Raw genomic sequence first — 18,262 nt, 5'->3', positions numbered from 1 at the left:
TCGTGATTTTTTGGGGAGTTAAGTTTGAGAACCACTCATTTCACCACTCCCAAACTCAAAACAAATCTGTCAATTAATGTTTAGGTAGCGCTTTCTCCAGAAACACTGGCAGAACCAGTTGCTGGCTCTGGCCGGGGGCGTCATTGTCTGGGAGCTCTGCGCACCAGGCCTAGTCTCTCCAGGTTTCCTTCTACTCTACCCCACGTTCAGAACAGGAGTCCAGATGTAGACTGGACTGCACTCCCTTCTGGAAAGGATCTTGGATTCAGGAAGGTTGTCATGGCTGGTTCTGACACATACACCCTTGAGTGTTTCTGGGACACAGGTTGATGGGAGAATCGGAACTGATGTTTCAGACCCAGCAATGGAACCTGCACAGCAACTGAAGCTGCTGAGTCTGGCACGTCCACGACCTTCACATCAACATGTCTGCGGTGCTGGGGTTTGAACCCAGGGCTCCACACACATTAGGCAAGTGATCTGCCAGCGAGCTGCATCTCCCGCCCAACACAGGCAATGCTTTTTTCTTTTATCGTGACTCTCATTCACCTTCAGAGAAGTTCACTCGCCTTCTGCCATCTAATTGATGGAATGTACCTTCCCACACTTTGTCCTTTTCTTTTGCAATGTCTTTGGCCAAAAATATAATTTACTTGGTAGTGCCTGGACATAAAGGGTGGAATTTGTTGGGACTGAAAGAAGACTAAGCTCACAAATAAGGGCAGCAGGCTCTACTCCGAGCTCTACCATCTGGTTTCCCAGCATATTGTGGCTGAAATGACCCTGAGTGGCCCCTGGGAACTTGGCTATTTCTAACCAGCAGAGGGGCCCACTGTGTCCCTCACGCCCCACATCAAGGTTCCAGGCAGCAGGACACTGCTGGTCTCTTACCGGGCCATTTCCTTGGTCTCCTGCCTTGCAGTTGCCATCTTGATCACGTCCCTCAGAAGGGGCATTCCACCTTCTCTGACCAGCAGGGGGCAGTACTTGTCGGCTGTGAGTAGGGCAGACAGCTGATGGCAGGGAGGCTCTTTCATCAGCCTGTACCAGAAACCCACCCTTGCTTTGAGGACTACCTGAAGCGGGCGGCTAGCTGGAAGGGCCCTGCTGGGAGCAGGGACAAGCCACATTTGCCTGGCCTAGTGGGTGGAACTGTGTCCACCTGCAAGGCAGTGGTGACTCCCTGGAAAGACTTCCCTGCTATGCTTCAGTGTGGCTGCATTTTTTCCCCCAGTGCTTGTTCAGTGACAATATCACCCAAATCAGTGGCCCACACAGAGGGAGCTGCTGTGAAGGTTGGTTGATTCCCGGCCCCTGGGTGTTTGGATCTAGCAGACCCAGAGCCCTGTTTTGTCACTAGGGATTGAACCCAGGGGTGCTCTACCACTGAGCTACAGCCCCAGTCTTTTTTGAGCCAGGGTTTCCCTAATTTGCTGAGGCTGGCCTTGAACCTGCCATCCTCCTGCCTCAACCTCCAGAACCCTTGGGATCACAGGCATGGCCCCTGCACTAGCTCAGGGGCCTGTATTTATGTACAACACACCACTGTGGGTGCAGAAGCAGGTAGGTTTTGATTGTTCACTCATACTGGGGCAGAAAGGTTCAGAAAGCTGACTGGTGGCTGTCTTCTGGTGACCTGGCAGGGGACAGCCATCTTGCTGGCATCGCACAGTGCTGGAGAGCAGGAGGCTCTGCTCTGAGGCCCAGTGCCACCCAGCTCTCCTAGTGCTCCCGGGGGCCACTCTGCTCTCAGGGGGGTGAGTGGTGGGACCAGGGGTAGTAGGCACTCACGGTAGACAGACACGAGGTTGTACAGGGCCCAGGTTGCCCAGTGCTGGCTGACAGGAGAGATGCCCTGGGGAAGGAGGCGGAGAATTGGCTCAAAGGACCTGAGGAAGAGAAACCAAAGTCATTTCTGCCGGGGAGTGGGGGTAAAGCTTTTCTTGTCTGAGGCTTCTCCACCCTGAAGGGTCCTTAGGACAAACAAGGGTAAGATGCCAGGGAGAGGCAGAGCTGGCCCTTTACCTCACTGCAAGCTCCACCAAGGAACTTCTAAGAGCCCGAGAGGGAGGCAGGAGGCCATAAGTCGGGTGGGGCAGAAAGCTGAGGAGCTCAGCACAGGGGTCCAACGTGGGGTGGGGAGGGGAAAAGCAAAGTAGGAAGCAGAAGAAAGAATGACCGCACCTCCTCCCAGGGTCATGCGTGGGCCAACCTGAAGTTATGGTTCAAAAGCCCCCAAAAAAGATACCAGGAAAAGCTCAGGGCCGGCACCCCACCCCACCCCACCCGGGAGCTGTAGTACTTGGGGCCTCAGCAGAGCTGCTGGTGTGATCCCGACCCTCCACTATGCATGCCCAACGTATCCGTCCACCGGGACAGCGCGGCACAAAGCAAGTGACTCAATCATATGGCGGTGAGGGAGACCAGCCTGGTCACTGGTGATGCTGTCATAGTGCAGTAGCAGCTGACGCCAGCGGGACTGGAAGGAATGACATGTGTGCCTAGAAAAGCTGCGGGAAGAGGGGGCCCGAAGGCCAGCGGCGGGGTTCCAGGGAGCGCGAGCATGATGCCCCATGGAGCACAGGCGAAGAGCACCAGGCGGCACAAGTGGTCCATGTCCTCTGTGCCCTTGGCTGTGTGTGGCTGTACCTCAAGGAGTAAGAACAAAACCCCGTGGAGGACTAGGAGGAAGGCAGACTCTGGCCAGACCTGTGGGGACAACATCCTGCCTGCACCTCCCGGGCTACACCGCACCTGTAGTTGATATTCCTCCGGGAGTTGATGTCCCAGCTCTGGATGGCTGCCCACATGCGCTCCTCCACCTCCTCCCGTTGCGGCTCACAGACGCCCCAGGCCTCGGGCCCGTCAAACATGATGTGGGAAAGGACACCACAGGCGTTGTAGGAGACCTCGATGCCATCAGCCTTGCTCTCCAGCAGGTTGCTGCCAGAAAGAAATGGAGCCCCGGTCCCTCTTCCCATACTGCCAAGGGGTTGCCACTTAGGAACCAGATGCCAAGGTTACTATTTACTTCTTTGTCACTTGTTTATACTCACACTCCTTCTAAAGGGATTTGAGGTTACTTAAGAGAGTTACAAGAGGATCATTTGTAGAAAGTTGAAAGAATAAGAAACACATTACAGCGGGAAGGCGACATTTGTAACAGAAACCTAGGCCAGAAACAGTGTGGCAACCGAACAGACCATAGTTCTAAGTATCCCGGCAGCCAAGGCAAAAAGGGAAAGGCAACCTGAAGACGCTGATGAACTGGGAAGTCATTAGCTGAGGCCGCAGCTCCTTCACCTCTGCCACATTCCCCAAGAGTCCCAGCATATTTCGATGCAGTTCCTGCTTTTCTGGGAATTCCTGGCAAAATGAGAGCCATTGCAGCCAGTTAGCACTTAATCACTTAGTTTCTGGCGCATTAACCTGAAAGCTTGCGGGCATCTATCTGGCCATTCCAACTAGACAAAGGGGTTACCATAGGCCTCCTGCTTTCCAGTGGACCCAGGGCAGCTGGCACTCTCAATGAGGGATTAAAAGTGGAGGATCCTTATATGAGACAAAGGCTGAGAAGAGATCTGAGCTCTCAACAAACATGGTTCCATTTACCAAGGCTCAGAATATTCGTTTCTGGGATGCCCTTGAACTCTAGAGTGAGGATCAGAGCCTGCTTTTAGGCTGACAGATCGTCCTACTGGACAGAATTCTGTCCAGTTGATGCCATGATGGACTCCAGCCAGCGTGGGCAACCTGAGAAATGATGGCTGGGAAAGAAGATGGGGCTGGGTTTCCCATGGAGGTGGGAGGAGGGCCCTAAAGAGTCCCAGCCAGACCAAGCAGGTGAGGGGGGGGTCTTGCCCTGTTCCCAGCCAATCCTGGGCTGTGGGGCCCATGAGGTGGCCCGTGGGAGTCCATGAGGAGTGTTAATGGGTCTAGCTGGGGGAGCCTAGGGTCAGGAGAGCGTTGCACAGCCACCAGGGGCACCCGCACTGCAAGGTGGACCCTACCTTCAGGCAGTCGAGGAAGAGCTTCATGCCATTGAAATTGAGGAACATCTCGCAGTTGTCAGGCGTCTCATCTGTGATGTTCCACAGGGCGCTCCAGGAAAACTCCATCACCTGGTCACACTGGGAGGAGGGGCAGGGCTCAGCACCTGGACAACACAGGGACATTCCTTTCCCTCTGGGCTGGGGGAAGGGTGGAGTGGCTCCTGAAGACCCGACTTACTATCTTGTCCAGCAGCTTCTTCTGGATCAGCTTCAGCATGGTCTGTGGGTGGAAGAAGGAACTTGCCAGAGGGCCGGGCTCCAAACGAGCTTGCCCCCAGAAATGGAGAAGAGAGCTGGTGATCCGTTCTTGACCAACACATCCCAACAAGATCAAATCTCCATATGGCCCTGGGAGGCTACTGGAAGGCTCAGGAAGCACAAGTGCTTGGAACTTGGCACCAGGAAGCCCGGGTGCGGGTCCCAGCCCTGAGCTGACTCACTGTGACTTTGGCCACGGCCTTCCCTCTAGTAGCCTGTGCTTCCTCAGCAAAATGGGAGAGGAGGGGAATCCTTGTCAGCCTTCTCTATGCTCCTCAACTGGCTCCTGGCCCAGGAGAGGAGTGGCTTGTCCTGGGTGGGGAAGTGCTGTGGACACAGGGACCCCAGACAAGCACCGTGCTTCTCCCTCAAGAGCTAGCTGGGCCAGAGGAGGGGAGGCCCATGCAGAATGTGCTGGCCTCATCTGGCTGGGTGTATATGGGAACACCAATCTGGTCTGAGGAGGCAACAATGACTTGTAAAGTGGGACCGGATAGATGAGCAGCAGGGGATGGGAGAAGGGTGAGGAATCCACAGTCATAAGCAACATTCACCACTAAGAAATTCTTCCAGGAGCTGGGGACGTAGCTCAGCGAGAGAGACATGCTTAGCATGCCCAAGGGTCTGGGTTTGATTCCACAGCACCGGAAAAAAAAGAAAAGGGAGGAGGAAGTGCTTTCCTTGGCCTAGTCTAAATCCTTCCTGCCTCCATGTACCTTCTTCCCCACTCCTCACATCCAGCCTCAGTCCCCCCCGACACGGTCTATGATGGAGTGTGGCAGGCAGGGCTCCTCAGTGACAGGCAGAAGCAAGCCACACATACCACGACAAAGCCCATCTTGCCCACGGCTTCCTTGTGGTCATTGTCCACCTGGCAGACCAGGGCGTTGCACAGGTGCACGGCGATGCGCTGGATGGACTCATCCTGCCGGGTGGGGTTGAGAATGCTGAGCAGCAGTTCATTGACCCGGCGGTACTGGAACTCCAGCTCCTCGGGGATGCTGAAGTTGCAGAGGGTCAGGCAGCAGTTCCGCTGCACCTGGGCAGGGTGGGAGACAAACAGAGCAAGTTCAGGGCTGGACTTGGGAGCAGAGCTCAGGGGCAGGGCTCAGGGTGCTCTCAGGAGGCATGAGGTCACCTGAGCTGGATGGTCCAGGCTCTCTGGAAGAAATACTCATAGAGAAGAATGCAAGAAGAACCATAAGTGCATGATTTTATAATTATAAAACGAACACACAGGTAGCTACCACCTGTGTCAGGAAACAACACTGCCAAAACAAAAGTCCCCATGTGTCGGTTCCTGACCATAAGAGCTAGCCCCGCCCAGGAAATTAGTCAATCTCTTTCTTTCTGTGGTGCCAGGGATTGAACCCAGGGCTCCTAAATGCTAGGCAGGCACCCTTCTACCGACCTACAGCCCAGCCCTTCTTATTTCTTCATCTTATTGCATTTCTGGTTTTTGTTGTTGTTGTTTTTGAACCCAGTTCAATCCCCAGGACCACTAAGCTACATCCCCAGAACTTTTTTATTTTTTTTTTAATATTTTAGTTGTAGGTGGACACAATAATCTTTATTTTTTTGTGGTGTTGAGGATCAAACCCAGTGCCTCACGCGTGCTAGGCAAGCACTCTACTGCTAAGCCCCAGCCCCAGACCTTTTTAACTTTTTTTTTTTTTTTTTTTAAAGAGAGAGGAGAGAGAGAGAGAATTTTTAATATTTATTTTTTAGTTATTGGTGGACACAACATCTTTGTTTGTATGTGGTGCTGAGGATTGAACCCGGGCCGCACGCATGGCAGGCGAGCGCGCTACCGCTTGAGCCACATCCCCAGCCCCTTAACTTTTTTTTTTTTTTAATATTGTTTTAGTTGTAGAGGGACACACATATCTTTGTTTATTAATTTATTTTTTATGTGGTGCTGAGGCTCAAACCAGTGCCTCACACATGCTAGGCAAGAGCTCTGCCACTGAGCTATGGCCCCAACCCTTTTTTAACATTTTTATTTTAAGACAGGGGCTTGCTAATTTGCTGAGGCTGACCTTCAATTTGTGATCCTCCTGCCTCAGTCTTTTAAGTCACTGGGATTACAGGAGTGCTCCATTACGCCTGGGTCTCCTTGCTCTTTCTGCTCAACAGTTTGCAAGATCACTTCATTGCAATATAGTATTCCATTGAATGGTACTCCAGTTGAGCCATCCATTCCTCTGCTGATTACATGACTTCCACAGTTGGCCACTGTACACAGTGTACTGTACATGGCATGGGCTACTCTAGGGCCCACATGCCTGGTGGGACTTCTGGATCACACGGTGTGCATATCTTCAACTTTACTAGGTAATGCCCAACTTCGGAGTGGCCATGCTAGTCGATACTCCTAGCAGCAGTGTCTGAGGCTCTGGTTGCTCCACATGCTCAGTTGCTCTCCACACTGTCTGTAGGTTTACATGTGGTTTTATAGTGTCAGCACGTTTTCCTTACCATCTAATTTCCTCCTTTTTTCTTATTAGGTATTGGATGTTCACCATAGTTTATTAAACATGTAATTTAGAGAACATAACCCTTGATTAACTTATAGTTTTTTTCCTCCAACAAGCTTCTCTCTCTCTTTCTGTCTCTCAGTCTGTCTCTCTCTCTCTCTCACACACATACACACACACACACACACACACACTTTTTCTTTTGAGGTGCTGAGGATGGAATCCAGGGCTTCATGCATGCTAGGCAAGTGTTCTATAACCGAGCATACCAACCCTTTTTAAAGTTTATTTTGAGACAGGGTCTCACTAAATTGCTCAGGTTGGCTTCTAATTCATGATCCTGCCTCAGCCTTGAGTAACTAGGATTACATGTGTGCACCACTGTCCGCAGCCTCCCATTTTTTCTTTTTGGTACAGGATTGAACCAGGGGAGCTTTACCACTAAGACACATCCCCAGCCCTTTTTTATTATGAGATAGGGCCTCGCTAAATTGCTGAGGCTGGCTTTGAACTTGTGATCCTTCTGCCTCAGCCTCTCAATCTGCTGGGATTACAGGTGTGTGCCATGGTGCCAGGCCCATTATTATTATTATTTTTTTATTTAAGAAAAGTTGAAATTATAAAAGTAATACTTATTTGCTGTAAAAATTCATATAGAGCTGGGGATATAGCTGTTGGTAGAGTGCCTACCTTACATGCACAAGGCCCTAGGTTTGATCCCCAGCATCACACAAAAAAGTTCATATAATGCTATCCGAGCAGAAAAGTCTACCATTTCATTCCCCAGAAATGATCACTGTTAATGATAGTGCACATCCTTCTAGATTTTTTCCATCATGAAAATTCAAACATATATTTGTGGGGGAGGAAGTGGACATTTTTCCATGTAGGATCTAGAGATTCTTTTTTTTTTTTTTTTTTTTAATTGAGTTGAAAATGGGGCTGGGGCTGTAGCTCAGAGGTAGAGCACTCGTCTAGCATGTGTGAGACACTGGGTTCGATCCTCAGCACCACATAAAAATAAAATATTGTGTTCACCTAAAACTGAAAAATAAATATAAAAAAATAAAATAAATTTAGTTGCAAATGGACACAATACCTATATTTATTTTTCTGTGGTGCTGGGGCTCAAACACAGTGCCTCCCACACACTAGGCAAGTACTCTACCCATGAGCCACAGCCCAGCCCAGGACCTAGGGATTCTATCATAACAGCCCATTGTGTGGCTGGACCATATGTTACTTTTCTAGTACCCTATTCCTAAAGTATTTTAGTTTCCTCTGATTTCTACTTAATCAAATAAGGGTGTACATATGTGTGTCTGTGTGTGTATATGTGTATTATTTTTATTATTGGTGTTGGGGATTGAACCCAGGGGTGCTCTACAACTGAGCTATATTCTTTTATTTTATTTTAATACAGAGTCTCGCCAAACTGCTGACACTGGCCTTAAGCATCTGATCCTCCTGCCTCAGCCTCCTTAGTCACTGGGATTACAGTTGTGTACAGGTATATGCCCAGCCCCACTTTCCATTTCTAACTGGATTGAAAAATAGATACCTTTAAAATTTTCATAGGTTCTTCCAATTGTCCCCCAAAAAACTGTACAATTCATCCCACACCAGTAGAAAGTATAAGGGTGCTCTGCACTCCTTGGTCAATGTTGGGTACCAACATGCTGTTAAGAGATTACATGTGATATCTTATTATTTTAATTGCCATTTGTTTTATAGGGCTTATTTATTCATCTGGGAGTCTCCAATTAGATTTTTTTTTCCATTTAAAAAAAAAACAGGGTAGAACTTGCCTAGCACATCACATAAAAAAAATGAACAAATAAGGGCTAGGGTTGTGGCTCAGTGGTAGAGTGCTTGCCTAGCATGCATGAGGCACTGGGTTTGATCCCTGGCACCATATAAAAAAATAAAAAACAAATAAAATGAAGGTATTGTGTCCATCTACAACTAAAAATATAAAAATAAAATAAAATAATTTAAAACAAGAATAAATAAAAGATAAGGTTAAAAAATATTTTTAAAAATATATATCCCAGCCAGGTGCAATGGCACACACTTGTATTCCCAACAAGGCAGGAGGCTGAAGCAGGAGAATCACAAACTCAAGGCCAGCCTCAGTCACTGAGCAAGAGCCTGTCCCAAAATAAAAAATAAAAAGGGTTGGAGATGTGGCTCAGTGATAAAGTGCCTGCTTTCAATCCCCAGTACAAAAAGAAAAGACATTGCTTTTTATCTGATTATAAAATTGATCTTAATGTAGAAAGAACAATCACTGTGAAGGCTGGAGAAGTGGGTGTTCTCATCCCTGCAAAGGGTTGTCCCCACACTGGCCTTTCTGGGGAACAATGTGGCAACACATGCCAGATGCTTAAAAACACGCACACACATTGCCTGTGCAATTCTACTCTAGAAATACATTATGATGATGATCAATTAAGTGAAAAGTAAAAGATTAAAAAGCAACCCAAATTTTCCACCATGGGGACCTGACTCAATAATCTGGCAGAGCCCTAATCTGCAAGCCTGTGGTATGGGGTTCGGCCATCGCCTCAATGCTCCCTTAGAGGCCATGGTTGAGTGGTCACTCTGTGGAAAAGGACAGTGGGCACCATGTTGGGGTCAACAATTATAAAACTGAATTGTCAGAGCCAGCTGTATCTGGAGCTTGGAGCAGACTGTGAATGATTTTCAATTTCTAGACAATTCAGTCTTGTATTATTTGAGGTATTTTGTTTTTCGCTTTTTTTGTTTTGTTTTTGGTACTGGAGATTAAACACTAGGGTCCTGTACCACTGAGCTACATTCCCAGTTCTTTTTATTTTGCTAAGTTGCCTAGGCAACCCTTGAATTTGGAATCTTCCTGCCTCAGCCTTCTGAATTGCTGGGATTACAGGTGTGTACCATTGTGTCCAGCAAAGATTTAATCATTTTTTTTTTTTTTTAGCATTAGATATCTTACTTTTTAATAAGAAAAGAGACAGTATTTTTAAAAATTGTGCTGGAGGGCTGGGGATATGGCTCAAGTGGTAGCGCGCTTGCCCGGCATGCGCGGGGAGCTAGGTTCGATCCTCAGCACCACATAAAAAATAAAATAAAGATGGGGCTGGGGATGTGGCTCAAGCGGTAGGCGCTCGCCTGGCATGTGTGCGGCCCAGGTTCGATCCTCAGCACCACATACAAACAAAGATGTTGTGTCTGCCGAAAACTAAAAAATAAATATTCTCTCTCTCTCTCTAAAAAAAAAAAAAAGATGTTGTGTCCACTGAAAACTAAAAAATATTAAAAAATTCTCTCTCTCTTTAAAAAAAAATTGTGCTGGATGTGGTGGCAAAGGCCTATAATCCCAGGAAGCTGAGACAGGAGCATCCCAAGTTCAAGCAACTTATCGAGACTATCTCAAGATGAAAAATAAAATAGAGGGCTGGGAGTGTAACGTAGCTTGATGGTAGAATGCAGGTTCAATCCCTAGTATCCCTCCCAAACTTTTTTGTGGGCTGGGGATGGGATGTAGGTTCAATGGTAGAGTACTTGCTTATGTGCAAGGCCCCAAGTTTGATCCCAAATACCAGGAAAAAAAAAAACAAAAAACTGTTAGGGTTGGGGATTTGGCTAGTTAGTGGTAGAGCATTTACATAGCATCACAAGGCCCTGGGTTCCATCATACACACACTCTCTTTTCTCTCTCTCTCTCTCTCTCTCTCTCTCTCTCTCACACACACACACACACACACACACACACACAAATGTGTAACAAGAGATGTTTGCTGACATGAGAGATGCTCACATTCACAAGACACTGTTAATGTAAACATTCATATTTTATGAATAGTACAGAGAATTTTGAAAATTACTCCATTTACTAAACACACATCCACAGACTAAAACACAGAACAATATGTATCCATTGGCAATGGTGATTATCTCTGGGTGGTGGGATTAGGGGAGATATTTATTTTAAACCTCTGTAACTATAATTGTTGTATGGTGAAAAATTTTATTACTTTTATAAGAGAAGTAGCTACTAGAAAGAATACATCAAGACAGAGTGTGCTGGGGCAGAGGGGCAGAGTCAGCAGGCCTGAGGTCCCCAGGCAGGAGGCCAGGATCCTTGGGCTCCATGTGGAGCAAAGTGACTGAGGGTAGACACTGTGGGTCATGGACCTCTGATGGGGCTGTGTTCTGGCGAACCTGAGTGCCAGATCCAGGAGTCAGAGAGGGTTGTCCTGGGAAGGGGATCTGGGAAGGAGGCACACAGAGCCAGGCGAGGAAGCACCGTGTCTGGGCCCAGGGGACAGGAAAGGGATGCCTAGGCCGGAATGTGTGGGCTATGGTGGGCAGGGGGCTCACCGTCACCTCCTGGTAGGATTCCATGCCATTCAGCACCACCTGGATGACCTGCCGGCGCAGCTTCACACTCTGCTCTGAGCGATATTCGGAATTGGTCAGGTAGAAGAGTGCAGCGCTGCCTGTCACCTGAATGTTCTTGTCATATTTGTGGCACTTGAGGGCAGTGATGACCAGCTGTGTTAAGACAGGGTGGGGCATGGGTTGGAAGAGCTGTGAGAGTTGCGACAGGTGGGCACTAGGGGGGCTTGGCAGCTCCTCTGGGGCAGGCAGGCCTAGGGAGGGGGTTGGGGGGAGGGCAGGGCCTGGAAGAGGCCAGGGGGAAGCAAGGCAGGCACTGTTGGGTGGGTTGGGGTTCAGAAGGCGTGACTGGCTGCTCCCTGGGGATGCGCAGGGTCTAGAGTTTGGGGCTGACCTTCAGGGCCCTCAGAAGCTGATTGCAGCGTTCAATTCGTGCAATGTCAAAAAGCAGGTTGATGGCCCGCGAGGTGATCTCAGGCCGGTGCTCTGTATAGGCCTCGATGGCATTCAGCACCTGCTCCTCATTTTTGTCACCACTTACCTGGGGATGGGGTATGCTTAGGACAAGCCAGAGGAGGCCAGGGTGGACCCCAAATCCCAGCTTGGTTTCTGGCCCCAGACACTGCCATGCCCCACCCAGGGCTTCCCTTCTCCCAGAGCTCCCCCTCCCCCATGCACCCTCCACTCCTGCCTCTCACTTTGTAGGCGGGAATGTGTGTGAGGCGACACAGGGAGGTCTCAAAGAGCCCGAGGAACTGCAGTGGCCTCTTCAGAGCCCGGAAAGGCATGATGCTGCTCTTGGAAGGCTCGATGCTGGGAAAGAGTGTACTGGGATCAGTGGCTTGGGGCCTGACCTGGGCCTCTCCCCAAGAGTGGCTAGGCATCTACTTAACGTTCTCTCTTCTAGGCACTCCAGACACTTCCTTTTTAAGTTTTTTTCTTTCTCTCCCTTTTAAGGGTTGGGGGCATAGACTCCACCTCTTTTTTTTAATACCTTTATTTATTTATTTTTATGTGGTGCTGAGGATTGAACCCAGTACCTCACATGTGCTAGGAAAGCACTCTACCACTGAGCTACAACCCCAGACCTAGACCCCACTACTTGATTGAAGGGTGGCAAGGTCACACTGTAGCAGAATATGTGGGACAGAAGGTATTGCTGCAGCCATCCTTAGAATATACCAACTGCCACTCTAGTCAAGCTGTGCTGTCCTTAGGGTTCACCCTCAATCACAAAGGGACAAGCTCATCAGGCAAACACCAGCTAGCTGGAACTGGCCACAAGCCAAAGCTAATTACAGGTGGCTGGGTTTGAAGAGACCTCTCCATCAAGCTACCCAGGCACCAACGCCTCTCCAGAGACACCTGATGGGGGCAGATCCTGCAGCCTCCTCTCTTACCATCTCTTATCACACTGTGCCCTTCCTCAGAAGAGCTGGCGACTTCCCGGTCTCTCATGCTCTTGGCTGCAGCCTCTGCACACGCTGACCCCTCTTGCTGGAAAACTTCTCCTTTGGCAAACTCAGAAACTGGTAAACCCATTTCTCCTCCTCTCTCTTTCTTGACCCTCAGGGCCATACTCCTCCAAATGTCTGTCCTCACTGACTCACAGACCAGAGTGGGCAGGTCTGATTTGCTTCTTCATCCCAGCGCCCAGCACAGCCCTTGGCGAAGGGGCCCTTAGTAAGTGCTTGGTGATCAGCTGACCAGCAACCACAGAGGTGGGTCCTACCTGGTCTGCCCGGCTTCCTCGTCCATCTTGGAAATGCTGCAGTTCTCCAGGATCATGTGACCAGAGATGTCCAGGGACATTAGGTTCCCAAGCTTTTGTACAAAGAGGCTCAGCACCTTCCGGGTCAGCTTGAACTTGTAGTAGCTGGAGAGGCGGTCTCGGGAGATGTCTAGGTGTCTGGATATTGGGTGGGGGGGCGCTAGGTCAGGACCCCTACTCCTTCAGTCCACAGTAGGGGAGGGCCCATGTCTGCCACAACTACTCCAGGATATTCTGGGAAAAATCCTGAGGGCACCCAGGTGCCCTCAGCAGTCCTCATCTGACTGAAACACTGGGCTGAGTTTAAGGAACCAAGCGGCTCTTGCATCCCCACCCTGGGTTTAGCCAGGGGCTCCTGAACCCTCTAGGATTGACACCACCCTCGTCCCCTCTGCCCTGCCCAGGGTGCTCAGGCCAGCAGCTCACCGCAGCTTGTGCAGCTGGACAATGACACGGATGTGGTCATCTGAAAGGTCCATGTTGTAGAGCACAAGGGACACCAGGCTGTCCTTCCACTGGGTTAGGAAGGCGGCGTCACTCGTCTGAATGCCTGAGAGGTCCAAGGCGGCCAGAGAGTTGAGCGGCCGTAGCAGTGACTCCACAGGGACCCCATCGATCATGCGGCCCAGGTTGAGGAAGCGTAGGCGGCTAAAGCCCTCGAAGGTGAAGTCCTTCACCAGCACCTGGCAGGTGGGGTTGACGAGGCACTCGTCTTCACAACCCCCGGGGTTCTCCTCCTCATAGAAAATGTTGGCGCAGCCGAAGAGGCTCAAGGACACCAGGGTGTGGCTGAAACTCCGCAATGTCTGCAGGCTCTTGGCGGACAGCTTCTCACAATTGGTCAGGTACAGCTCAACCAGGTCCTGGGATCAGGCACAGCTTCGTCAACACTAACACCCACCCCTGCCCGCGCCTTGCCCTGACCTCCAGGTGACTGGGGAGGGGCTCACACAGTGGGAAGGGCACCGGGCACAACGGGCACTGGATGGTTGTGCGGGAGGCACCCGGATCTGTCTCTGCCCTTTGTCTGACTCTCTCAGCCAACTTCCCCTAACCGTGACCAGTGCCCTGATGAGAACAGTCTTACCTGCTTGCGAATGGCCTCCAGATCCTGGTCCTGCACCAGGTCCTCACGGAGGTGGATCCGGGTGAGGCGGGTACTGCGGGGGTCAGAGAAGAGGCTGAAGAAGCTCTCGTGTGGCTCGAAGGTGCAGGCGGTATTAACCAGCTCCACATACCTGGGAAGAAGAAAACCTGGCTCCAAGAAGGGCCCAGGACTCAGGGCCTCCTTCAGAACACAAGCTCTTCTCTCCAAGAAGACTGGCAGAATCGCCCTAGCAGCAGCAGCCGCCGCCGCCGCCGCCGCCTCCTCCTCCTCCTCCTCCTCCTCCTCCTCCTCCTCCTCCTCTTCAACCTGGCTCCATCCTGACTGCACTACAGGTGAGATTGAAGATGCCCCAGAAACCAGAGGTCTAATGGTAGCTCTCAGGGTAACCTAGTGATTCAGGGGCTTCAATCAACACAAAATCCCAAGCTCTTCCTCCCAGAAGCCTGAGCAACACCCCACCAAACAGATACCTGTGCCACCTCCCCCAAAGGACACCTGCCTTCACCTGCAGGCCTTCCCAGGACCTTTCAAACAGTGGATGAAACCACGGGGTTTGGAGTTCCCAGCTGGGCACAGGGCAAACCCTCAGTAAGAGCCTACAGAGGCATCAGCCCATACCAGAACCCTGGGCTGCTGGAGGGGTCTGGGGCTCAACGCTCTGAATCTAAATCCTGGCCTGCTGGCTCCCTACCTGGGACAGTTCATATAAATAACTGAACTTCCCTGCACCTCTGTTTCTTTATCTGTAAAATTAAAAGTAACTCTGGTCGGCAAAGTGACCAACCATGCCTGACCCACATTTTGCCCTCAGGACATCATTATGAGTCCAGCTCTATCCTCAGTTCCCACAAAGTTCCCATTTTGCTATCCAACTCTTTGGTCTAACTATTCCCCTTCAGGAAATTTCCTTCAGTGCAAGCAAGCTTCCTGGTTGAGCTATATCTGCCTCTAGGAGCACAGAGCAATGGGGAGTCCCTTAAGGGGCTACATAAAGATTTTCTGGCCCTGCACAGTGGTGCATGCCTGTAATCCTGGCAGCTCAGGAGGCTGAGGCAAGATCTCAAGTTCAAAGCCAGCCTCAGAAATTTAGGAAGGCCCTAAGCAACTTAATGTGACCCTGTCTCAAAATTTAAAAAATAAAAAAGGGCTGGGGATGTGACTCAGTGGTTAGGTACCCTTAGGTTCAATCCCTGGTACAAAACAAACAAACAAAAAAACAAAACAAAACCTTCTGGATGGTTTCATCTCTGGCCATGGATCCATTATTCTAGTAGCAGCCCATCAACCCATGTGTCCGTGTTCACTTAATTCACAGGTGCAGACACCCATAGAAGTACACACACATGGGATAGCACATAACTCCTTCATTTACACGCAGGCTTTTACATCATCTCATCCCTAAATGTACACATGCAATTTAATACCACATATGTATAAACACCCATTTCTTCATGTGCACATCCCTGTATACACATACCAACATGCACACATGCAAACTCTTACGCTTACGGATACAACACCATTCTCCGGTACCCACATGGTCCTAATATCTCTGCACAAACTCATGCTAAGACCCCCACCCTGTCCCAGCCCTGAGGCTTGCTCACTCATTCACCAGCCGGTCACAGATCTCGCTGGGCAAGAAGATGTCTGGATGTAGCCGCAGGGTCTCCTTATCCAGCAGGTAGCCCAGGGTGCCATCCAGGTTGCGTAGGCAGAAGTCAGTACAGAGGGTCATCAGGGACTCGGGCGTATCAGACGCCATGCTGGGAGCAGGCAGGTGGCCACTCCAGGACAAGGGCCCCAAGGGCAACAGTGACTCCCCAGTACTCAAGGGATCATTGGCAGAGCTACAGCCTGGGGAATGGGAAAGAAGCCAAGTGAACCGTAGATAAGGGTCAGAAGCATCAGCTGCCCTATGTCCATTCTTTGAGTAGGGAAACAGGCCCCCGACATCACACTCAAATTAGCAGGTTGGTAGCACTAGGCCCAGGACTCTTGATTCCCTCTTTTACCCATCTCTGCTGTGCCACAATCTATGTACAATCTGACCTTCAAAGAATGGGGGCCTTGGGCTGGGCTTGTGGCTCAGTGGTACAGCGTTCGCCTAGCATGTGTGAGGCACTGGGTTTGATCCTCAGCACCATATAAAAATGAAATAAAGATATTGTGTCCACCTACAACTAAAAAAATAAATATTTAGGAAAAAAAAGAATGGGGGCCTTGTCCAACTGTTTCTTTGATTTTTATAATGCCTGTGGGTGGACATCTGAGTTGAGGACCACTGCTTGGGAGGGGATAATAGGGACCTTCACCATCTGCTTCTTGAGACCCTAACTGCTACAGCAAGGTGACCTGTGTTGTGGGGTCCTTCCTCATCTGTGTAGAGTTCCCTCTGCAGAGAACAGTGCCAGGGCTTCACAGACACAATATCTTCAAATCTCATGGTATATGACTAAAAATGGAGGTGCCTCCCAAGGGAAAGAAAAATATATGTTGATGTCAAAACTTGTACATGAATGTTCATAGAAGCATTATTTGTAGTAACCAAAAGATGGAAACAACTCAAATGACATCAACTGATGAAGGGATGAACAAAACGTGGTTCATCCACAAAAGGCTGAATATCACTGAGCCATAAAAAGCTGAATATTATTCATTCACAAAAATACTGATGTAGCATTGGACCTTGGAAGTGTTATGCTAAAGTCAGGTGTGGTGGTGCATACTGTAATCCCAGCTGCTTGGGAGGCTGAGGCAAGTTCAAGGCCAGCCTGAGCAACTTAGTGAGACTCTGTCTCAAAATAAAGAGTAAGAAGGGCTGGGGATTTAACTCAGTGGTAGAGCACCCCGAGTTCAATCTCCAGAACCAGAAGAGAAAACAATACCACTACCACTGGCCGGTAGTACCTAGCATCAGCCAAGACATGCAACAATTGAAGTCCACTGTTAGTGGGAGTGTAAATCAGTGTGCATGGGGAGTGCAATGAAACACTGTTTAACACTTTACTGAAGCTGAATATACGTATGTTCAAGGTTCAGCAATTTTGCTCCCAGGTAGACAACCAAAGAGACGAACATTTGTATATGAACACTCACAGCCTCAGCACCATGAAATGGCCCCAAACAGAAAAGGACCTGGATGTCCAATGAGATTGGGATAATATTGCATATTCACCAGATGAACTGCACTGCCATGAGAATCACAATCTAATTAATAGCTTGGATGGACCTCACAAGTAAAGCAGCTGGACACAAAAGTATACATTATATCAATCCATTTAGGTATCACTCCTTTAAATTCAAAACCGCAATCTAATCTGTGGTTCCTTAGATGGGAAGGGTGACTGGAAGCAGGTTTCTTTTCCTTTTCTTTTTTGCTTTGTTTTGTTTTTGGTACTTGGAACTGAACCCAGGAGAGCGTCACACTGAGTCACATCCCCAGCCCCTTATTTTTTATTTTGAGACAGGGCCTTACTAAATTATGAGGATGGCCTTGAACTTGAAATACTCTGGAAGAGGGTTTCTATGGTGCTGATGAGCTTGTAGCCTTTTATTTGAGTGCCGGATACAGACATATTCACTTTGAATATTCCTGAAGCTATATATCATTCTGTGGGCACTTTTTCAAATGTATAATTCAATATAAAGGTAAGAAAATGGTCTGGACACCAAAAAGGTATACGCTTAGAAGGGCAGGAGGGCTGGTGCACACCTGTAAACTCAGCAACTCACAAGGCTCAAGCAGGAAGATTACAAGTTTGAGGCCAGTCTCAGCAACTTAGTGAGGCCCTGTCTCGAAATAAAAAATAAAAAGGGCTGAGGATGTAGATCACTGGTAAAGTGCCTCTGGTTTCAATCCCCAGTACAAAAAAAAAAAAAAATGGAGAGGAGTTGGTCAAGTGATAATCTAGCTAATAATGTACTGATCACCACTAGAGACTGAACAGTCACATTTAAATTGGTTGAACAAGAACAATTTCTAGCCAGGCATGTCGGTACATGCCGGTAGTCCCAGCCATTCAGGAGGCAGAGGTAGGAGGACTGCTTGAGCCCAGGGGTTCAAGGCCAGCCTGGGCAACATAGTAAGAGATCCCTCCCCCCGGCAAAAAAAAAGAAAGAAAGAAAAAACTTCTAGGGGCCGAGGCTGTGGCTCAGTGGTAGAGCACTTGCCTAGCATGGGTGAGGCACTGGTTTGATCCTTAGCACCACA

General features: G+C 49.3%; 1 protein-coding gene across 2 annotated transcripts in view; it reads right to left on the bottom strand.

The window, feature by feature from the left end:
* Zer1 (zyg-11 related cell cycle regulator) overlaps positions 1–18,262 on the bottom strand; it is a 29,277-nt gene that overhangs the window by 2,658 nt on the left and 8,357 nt on the right. Inside the window, exons 2-15 of one of the 2 annotated variants that reach the window (XM_076845332.2) lie at positions 15,657–15,906; positions 14,029–14,179; positions 13,368–13,804; positions 12,903–13,079; positions 11,869–11,983; positions 11,565–11,711; positions 11,159–11,326; positions 5,134–5,349; positions 4,231–4,272; positions 4,011–4,130; positions 3,251–3,366; positions 2,755–2,943; positions 1,792–1,889; positions 892–994 (exon numbers count right to left, since the gene is read on the bottom strand). In XM_076845332.2, the coding sequence (XP_076701447.1) occupies positions 892–994; positions 1,792–1,889; positions 2,755–2,943; positions 3,251–3,366; positions 4,011–4,130; positions 4,231–4,272; positions 5,134–5,349; positions 11,159–11,326; positions 11,565–11,711; positions 11,869–11,983; positions 12,903–13,079; positions 13,368–13,804; positions 14,029–14,179; positions 15,657–15,814 (2,237 nt within the window). In that variant the 5' untranslated portion in view covers positions 15,815–15,906. Of the gene's footprint in view, positions 1–891; positions 995–1,791; positions 1,890–2,754; positions 2,944–3,250; positions 3,367–4,010; positions 4,131–4,230; positions 4,273–5,133; positions 5,350–11,152; positions 11,327–11,564; positions 11,712–11,868; positions 11,984–12,902; positions 13,080–13,367; positions 13,805–14,028; positions 14,180–15,656; positions 15,907–18,262 lie in introns of both variants that reach the window. The other variant, XM_076845331.2, reaches the window with a different exon arrangement.

This window comes from Callospermophilus lateralis, chromosome 2 (assembly GCF_048772815.1).
Source record: "Callospermophilus lateralis isolate mCalLat2 chromosome 2, mCalLat2.hap1, whole genome shotgun sequence".
Lineage (NCBI taxonomy): Eukaryota > Metazoa > Chordata > Mammalia > Rodentia > Sciuridae > Callospermophilus > Callospermophilus lateralis.
This window is presented reverse-complemented; position numbering and strand designations above follow the sequence as displayed.